Here is an 8,542-nt window from a genome sequence, read left to right on the forward strand (position 1 = left end):
CTTCTTCCTCATTGTCTTTAGTTCCCTCATCTTCCAGCAGCATATAAACCTGCCTATATTTACACCTATGTCCAGGGACATAGGGTTCATCACATCTATAATAGAGATTCTTTTCCCTCTTTGCTCTTACTTCAGCCTCAGTTAAGTATCTAGTGGGTTGTGCTGGTGATTTCTATGGGGGATTTCTGTTGGGTGGTTTAAAAGGTGGCTTGGGGGGTATGTTTCTGGTAGGGTGGTGAGCTCTTTTAAGTATGGCATTGACTGTTTGCTCTTGGTTTCTAGCAAGGTTAATGGCTTGGTTTAATGAGGTAGGTTCACAGTTGGTCACATACAACTTCACCTCATCCTTAAGACCACTAATAAATTTCATCATGAAAAAGTCCTCATCTAGACCTCTGTTAAAGATGAGCATCTGATTTTTCAACTCCTCAAATCTCTCAAGGTAAGCATCCACAGTGGTCTCATGATGCAACCTATTGAACTCGATTGTCACCTTAACATTGTTAAGGGCTTCAAATCTTCCCAAAACATTGGCTACAAATTCCTCCCATGACCTGAACTCCTTCTTTGTTACATATCCTTGGTACCACAGTTCAGCTTTGCCTTGCATGTAGATGGAAGCCATAGACACTCTTTGGTCATCAGGTATTGGTATGAGCTGGAAATATCTAGAACATCTCCTCACCCATCCTCTTGCATTTTCCTCATCAAAATGAGGAAACTCCAGCCTGTTCAGAACATTGTATGTCCTAGAATTTTGGTTCCCACTAGTTTCATTCCTGGAACTGCTTCCTCCTTCCTCCCTGAGGACATTGTATGGTGTAGCCCTGAAGTTGGATCCCCTTTCCACCGTGGCTGTTAGCCCTTCCCCCAGTATTGACTTATTTCTGTTGTACTGTTGCATCTGATCAGCCATGCTTTGTAGTTGTTGCTGCAAACTAGTCATGTTATGCTCCAGATTGAGCATGGAGGCTTGGAGACCTTCTTGCACTTCTAGCATTTGATCCATCCTCCCATGGAGTTCATCAACACTAGCCTCTCTCTTTGCACTTTCATCCAAGAACATAAGATCTGATTTTTTTTTAGCTTCTTGTAGTTCTTTTAGACGTGTTCCATCAGCCATTTCTTTTAATACTGTAGCTCCTTAAGATCCAAGGAAAGTCTGGCTCTGAGGCCAAATGTCACAGTTGTAATTTGTTCACCGAAAAATGTAAGAAACTCAGAATGGAGATGAGGAGAATTAGAGAGAAAAGTGGATGAGAAGAACAGATATTTTATTAAAATGATAAAAACATAAGTCTCCCTTACAATCGGTTTTCCTCTTTACAATCAAATTCCAACATACAGACAAAAGTGTAAGGAAGAAAAAGCTGAAATTGCATTAAAAACTTAAGCAGACTGCAAGTCTGTGTTGTCCTCTACTAGCTTCAATTGGTTCTTCATCTTGGCACGCCTGAAGCTTCCCAAAATGGAGACGACAGCCACTGCATAACAGCTCACCCTTTTTCCGCCGTCCACGTGTCGGTTGATGGTGCAAATCGGGAACAGTTAACCTCCCCAAAATCCCCAATTTCCTCTGCCCTCGCATTGCGCCCTAATTGTGATAAAACGACGTCGCAATGAGCTTCCGATTTAAAATTTGCCCCAATCTCTTTGGCGCCCTCGATCTGACGGCTCTCGTTCCTTCCTTTTATCGGGCGGCTACTTTGTAAAGTCGCATTTTCGCTCTGAATCACGACACGTATTAAGGGGTATTTGTTTAAATTTTGTTGATTTCCAATCAATTGAGAATATGGAATTTTTTACCAATCTCAAAATTGAATGCTTCTTAAATTGAGAGAGGAAAGGCAAATACTCGTTTAGCCAAATTTCAAAAATTCCTCTCAGCTGTTTATTCGTTAAGGCCAAGGTCAAGATTTCTCTTTCCAGTTTTACCAAAATAACCCTATTGTTGACAGAGGTTTGCCGCAGCAGCTGCAGGGTGAATTCGTCAACCAAATCTCAACGGCTCTCTTCAGAATATAGCCGTTAAAATCCACGTTCACACACAATTGGCCGAAAACCCTAATCGCGTATATATATATATACCCCTTAATTCAACTGCTCTCCATAAATCAACATACAATCATCTCATCTCTTCTCTCTCTCGCTCTCTAATTCTTGCTCTCGCATTTCGTCATTTTAATTACTCGTTTGAATTGTTTGTTTAGTTCAATTTAATTCAATCTTCAGTTGTTTCTTTGACCTGATTCTTTATTTTGCAGGGAGCTTTATTTTCACTCTCCGTCGAACACACACAATCACACAGTAGCATATATCTCATACGTATATTACTTTATCTTTGCTTGTGTTTGTGTTGTTCTCTTTTTTGCTAACGTGATGGAAACAGGAATTATAAACTCATCTGCATCTTCGAACAAGACCCAGTCCCGATGTCCACTTCAAGAACAGCTTCTGCAAAGAAGGAATTCACGGGAAAACGTATGTTATTATATAATTGCAAGTGTCGAGGTCCATTACTAATGTACTTATATCTTTTATCAGGGTTTGAGAGTTTTCTTAATTCACTGCAAGTTTTCAATAATTTGTGAATGTTTATATGCACATAGGATAAGGTTAGATTTTGGTATTGGGATCAGTCAAGCGAGAAGTAGTGTTTTCAATTAGAATTTGAATTTCTACCTCCATTCTCTTCCAATTTGAATTGATGCATTTAGAGATAGGGATTTCAAATCTGTAATAACAAATCTTTTGGTTTTGTTTGGATAACTCAATATGACAAAAGAATTCAAATCTATCGGTTCTTATTTTGAACTGTTTTTTTTGTCATTCTATGGAAATTCCTTTAATATAAACCTATTCATCAAATCTAAATCCTTGTACCCACATGTAGCCTAAGGGAATAAGCAAATTCAGTCCTCAAACTGGCTCCTTGGTTTTTTAATATGGTTTCTCTAGCTTAGATTTCTTAAATGATCTGCTTAATTAAATATGTTTTATTATGACATAACTAGCTTGCCAGTTTCCTGGGTTTCAAAGGATTCTCCCTCTTTCTAAGTTTCTAATCTAGCATTTTGCTTAGTTAGTCCTTTTATCTAAATAGAATGAAATGGTTTGTGCATTTAAATGATATTTGGTTCATGGTTTTCTATGCAGTTGGATCGATTCATACCTAACAGATCAGCAATGGACTTCGACTACGCACATTACATGCTTACAGAAGGTAAGAAAGGTAAGGAAAATCCAGCTGTGAGCTCTTCTCCATCCAGGGATGCGTACAGGAAGCAGCTTGCCGAGACCTTCAACATGAACAGGACTCGAATTCTAGCTTTCAAGAATAAGCCACCAACCCCCATGGAGTCTATTCCTAATGAATTCTCATTGGCTGCTCACCAAGTCAAACCAGCCAAACCGCGTCGACACATTCCCCAGGTCGGTGCCTTTTTTTCCTTGAAGTTTTCACAAAAGAAATATAAAGTTCTGTGATGATTGGACATTTAGATTAAATGTCCATGAAATATGTACGAAATGGCCGACAAAATTGGATATATTTATGCAGACTTCAGAGAGGACATTAGATGCCCCGGACCTTATGGATGACTACTATTTGAATTTACTAGATTGGGGCAGTAGCAATGTACTTTCAATTGCCCTTGGAAACACAGTATATCTGTGGGATGCTTCTGACGGGACTACCTCAGAACTTGTTACTATTGATGAAGAAATTGGTCCAGTAACCAGTGTGAAATGGGCTCCTGATGGAAGGCATATTGCTGTTGGTCTGAACAACTCTGAGGTCCAGCTATGGGACACCACAGCTAATAGACTGGTAAAGTGGCTTAGTGCCTTTAATGTTCGTATGTTTGCGACAACTTTATATGCTCTTTCAATTCACCAACACCGACTCTATTATTCTTCAGCTGAGGACTTTGAGAGGTGGCCACACATCACGAGTTAGTGCTCTGGACTGGAACAATCACATTTTGACTACAGGAGGAATGGATGGTCAGATCATTAACAATGATGTTAGAGTGAGGGCGCACATTGTTGAAACTTATCGAGGTCATCAACAAGAAGTCTGTGGACTTAAATGGGCAGCCTCGGGCCAGCAGTTGGCCAGTGGTGGAAATGATAATCTCCTTCACATATGGGACAGATCCATGGCTTCATCAAATGCCCCGACGCAGTGGCTTCACAGGCTTGAGGACCATACGGCTGCTGTTAAAGCACTTGCATGGTGTCCCTTCCAGGGCAACTTATTGGCCTCTGGTGGAGGTGGCGGAGACAGGTGCATAAAGTTCTGGAACACACACACCGGTGCGTGCTTGAACTCAGTAGACACTGGCTCTCAGGTGTGTGCTCTTCTTTGGAACAAAAATGAGCGTGAGCTGCTCAGCTCCCACGGTTTTACTCAGAATCAGCTCACTCTCTGGAAGTACCCTTCAATGGTAAAGATAGCAGAACTCACTGGTCATACATCTAGAGTTCTTTTTATGGCTCAGGTACTGATTATATCACATGAAAATTTTTATCTCGCAGCCTGTTATCTCTATCAACTTCTTATTTGGTTAATCTTGTTAATGAAATCCAGAGTCCAGATGGATGCACGGTTGCATCTGCAGCTGGGGATGAAACTCTTCGATTCTGGAATGTTTTTGGGACACCTGAAGTGGCTAAGCCTGCGCCAAAAATGAGCGCAGAGCCATTTGCTCATTTGAATCGCATTAGATAAGTGGCAATGGATTGGTGTGTATATTCCAAAGTGAGAAGGACCTCGGGGACTGCTTGCCATGCATCGATAACTGTCTATTCCTCAAGCAATCAAGGTACAATATAGAAGTTTAATCCTGTAATGTTCAGTTAAAGATGATTCTCCATCTAGTTCTTTTTCTAAAATTTCCATCTCTAACAGGAAGTTGTCCGGAAGAAGGATAGCCGAACACCACCAACGCTATATGATTACTATTTTCAGTTTGTCCTCTTCATGTAAAGTTGGACATCTTCTTAAATTGCTTCTGGATAGACGATATTTACACTGTAAATTTGTACGACCAAACCATTGTTTGTCGACAGGTTACTTTGCAATTAATATTGCTGCCAAGTCACCTATGGTGATACCTTAAAATCATATCAATTTTGCTTCCTGCTGTGCGGCCTAGCACAGTTTGCCTTGTCAGAAGATATTTCCGAACTGTGGAATTTTGCAAACAGGGGTTTTATCTCCTTCAATAAAAGAAAGTCTACCAAATTAAATAAAGTTTCTCAAGACACATATTTCAGTTGTTTATTTTAGTTCTCTGGTTTCTGATGGAATCGTATGTGGAACTCCAAAGTATCCAAACTTAACCTGGAATTAGATGATTCTGAGAAGAAGGGAAATATGAAATATAGGAAAAACTGAGACAATCTCAGACAATAGAAGTACTTGTATTACAGTTGACAGAAGATAACAACAGCTCTTCTCATTCCATCAAATTCACACAACCCCTCTTCTCCCTATTAGAATCGTCTAATACTATTGAACTCCCAATTCCCCTTGTCAAAATAGCGGCTATGTGAACTGCCGCCTCATGTAAGTGTCTTCGTGCACAAAGACAGGACCCTGCGCATTCTGTGGGGGGGAAATTTGTGGTTGGGACTGCACATTTTGTGGAGGAGGAAATTGAGGTCGGGACTGCATATACTGTGGAGGAAAATGAGGATGTCCCATAGCAATTCCACTTTGAGGAACAGAGGCAGCCTTTTCCTGAGTCAAGGTGACATAATAGATGATCCCAAGAATGACACTGGCAAGTGACAGGACGGCAGCTCCAGCAAAAACACCTGGTTTTACAACATAGCAGTAGTAATTGCCAAAGTACAAGTTCTCTTCACCATGTTGATCATTCAGAGCTGCGCCCGTTAGCAAGAGAAGGAATGCTATGACAAATGTAAACCTGCATATTATGGCAGTACAAAGAACTTTCACTTAGAAACACGAAATGGGAGAGAACATAACAAAAATAACTCCTTAAGTTAGGAACAAACAAGCATGTTAACAGCGGCAATATAAAGCATAACTTTTATACTAAATCTCACTGTTGATTGTTTCACAGCGCATAGCACAGTGCATAGCGAGCATAAGTAAGAAACATTGGTCCTGAATATTTATTCTCATGACTGATTGTCAATTGAAAATTATAGATGGATATAATCATGGTGATGGAACAACAGATGACATTTCTCGAGGGTGGAATACTAGAGATACCATAACAAAATGTATTTTCTAATGTAGAGTGCAAGTGTTTATCAATTCTCCAGTGAAAGTTATGGTTACCACCTTGTTTTATCTTTCTATTATCCAAAATGAACAAATACAGATGTAACAAGCTATTACTTGTTCCATGTAATTTCAGGAGTAGAACAGGCCTACAGGTTAACTTGAAAGCAAAATCAAATATGCTTCACCTATCCATCTATAATCATCTGGGCTGATGTAAAAAATTGTTTGAAGTTACAAAAGCAATAGACAAGAACAAAATTAACGATTAGATTACCAGGAAACGATAAAGCAAACAAGTGCCAGAGTCCAATTAGAGTTTGTCTGATGTGGGCCTTTTCTGCAACAGACACAGCCAGTTGCAACATTGATGATCATTTGAGCAATCATGAGTGCTACAGCTGCAGTTAATCCAAGGCCCAAAGCAGGACTTCTTGGATATATGCATTCAGAAGGAGACGGGAATTGGACCTGGTCTCCCTGCATAATAACAAGGACCAAATAACTGCTATCTCAAAGTGTTTATCATAATAATAGCCGGTACTTACAAGTTACTACTCCGGTTTGTAGAATGATAGAAGACAAAGTTTCGTAAGTAATAGAACCTTGTGTTTGCCAGAGGTATAATTTTAACAGGTCACCTACTAGTAGCATATGTACAAGATTTGAAAAATCAATTCTCAGAGACAACATAAGTTTATTCTCCTTGTTGGGAAATTTTCCAAGATTTAACTTACAATGAATTAATGCAAACTGGGCGTTCACATACTGTGGAGACTACAGCTTCACACTCTTTGTCTAGAGGCAGACAATGCAAAGATGATGATCGACATTGGGATGCTTGGCAGTGCAGCATGTGGATAAGCTAAACTATTCCAGATTTGGATAAATGGTTAATGAAAATGGAGACACAGTTGATGTAGTTAGTGAATATTCCAGTGATGATAGTGTGTGTTTCAGTGCTGTGGTTTACATTTATGGCATTGACTCTGAGAAGCTCAGAGAATTATGTGATTAGCGAATTAAAATGTGACAAAGTTGTATTATGAAATGCCAAGTCCACGTGAAGTCATACCCCTTGAGAAGAAATAGTGAAAGGTGACTCACAATGCTGCTCTTTCAATGAAACTAATTACTCATCCTCTTGTTAAATTCCCAATGAAGGCTCATCCGGCAATTCACAAGATTGTAGCAAACATGATAATAAACACAAAAGAGTGAGATTACAAGGGCATTACATAAATCGGCAAATTCCAAGGCAAAATTAGTCTGCTACTAAGTCGGGTGGGCAGTTGAGATTAGAAGAATAATTTATCAGTCAGTGTTGAGTTTCAGATGATGCAAGGACAGAAAGGTATTAGTGATTAAGGAAATTAAACAAACAAGTAGTTGATTGAGCTAATATGCATTATTTAATTGCGTAACCTAAAATCAGAAATGTAGAGATACACATAGTCTTGAAAACAAACAAAAACTAGAAACATGAAAAGGAGTTAAAAAACAAAGCTAAACGGGACAAAGAGTGTGATTGTGAATAGAGATGTAGGAAGAAACAAAGAGAAGAGAGTGTGATTGTGAAGCAAGAAAAAGAGTAATATTACCTTAATCCTCTTGGCCTCGGCAGCAAAGCCCGTAACAGCAGAAAGCAGACCTAGAAAGCCCACCACACAGCACACTATAACCACCTTTCTCTCCATTTCCACTATTTGGCTCTAAAACTCACCCTCTCCCTCTCCCTCTCCCTCTCCCAAGCGGTGCTAAAAACAGTGGAAGAGAAATAATTGGTTTGAGTAGAAATCAAATTTCCAATTTATATTTAAATCTTATTCCATACTCAGATTTTATTTTAGGTAGAGAGAGAGAGAGAGAGTGAGGTGAGGTGGCTTTTCAAGTGAACCTTCTCTCTCTCTCTCTCCATTATTCTTTTATATTCTTTTTAAGGGCAGAATTGAAAATGTATTATTATTGCAAAATTGAGACACCTTTTTTCCTTTTTCTAGCAACACTTATTTGTTTTCTTTTGCTTTTTTGTTGTGTTTGTGTTATTCCCAATTTCAACATAATTTATTGTGATCCAACTTGGGATTTTTTAAGAAAATTTTTCATGCATACTAACAATAAATCTGATCCGGGTCGAATTATTCGAGCTCCTAAGACAATCTCCCTGCGGGTCGATTAATTCTTCCGAAACAGATTTTGGATCCCCTGGGAATAAAACACGAACCGTGAGCTCGTCGGGCACGTCCCCGACAATGACCCTCCGACGCTCAAGTTAGGTTGATC

The 8,542-nt window shown here is 39.4% G+C and overlaps 2 protein-coding genes across 2 annotated transcripts; one reads left to right on the top strand and one right to left on the bottom strand.

Annotated features, from left to right (window-relative positions):
• Nucleotides 1–2,049: 2,049 nt before the first annotated feature.
• LOC105160231 (cell division cycle 20.2, cofactor of APC complex) lies at nt 2,050–5,128 on the top strand. The gene is made up of 6 exons (XM_011077516.3): nt 2,050–2,481; nt 3,157–3,432; nt 3,560–3,829; nt 3,921–4,502; nt 4,592–4,826; nt 4,913–5,128. Exons 1-5 carry the CDS (start codon nt 2,380–2,382, stop codon nt 4,730–4,732), a joined length of 1,371 nt encoding a protein of 456 aa, XP_011075818.1. The 5' UTR covers nt 2,050–2,379; the 3' UTR covers nt 4,733–4,826; nt 4,913–5,128.
• A 233-nt stretch (nt 5,129–5,361) lies between these two features.
• On the bottom strand, nt 5,362–8,151 carry LOC105160232 (transmembrane protein, putative (DUF1218)). Its single transcript, XM_011077517.3, has 3 exons — nt 7,861–8,151; nt 6,537–6,739; nt 5,362–5,936 (listed from the first exon to the last, which is right to left on the bottom strand). The coding sequence occupies exons 1-3, from the start codon at nt 7,954–7,956 to the stop codon at nt 5,552–5,554; spliced, it is 684 nt and encodes a 227-aa protein (XP_011075819.1). The 5' UTR covers nt 7,957–8,151; the 3' UTR covers nt 5,362–5,551.
• Between the last annotated feature and the right edge of the window lie 391 nt (nt 8,152–8,542).

Source organism: Sesamum indicum, linkage group LG4 (assembly GCF_026168435.1).
Source record: "Sesamum indicum cultivar Baizhima isolate 11 linkage group LG4, ASM2616843v1, whole genome shotgun sequence".
NCBI classification, from domain to species: Eukaryota; Viridiplantae; Streptophyta; class Magnoliopsida; order Lamiales; family Pedaliaceae; genus Sesamum; species Sesamum indicum.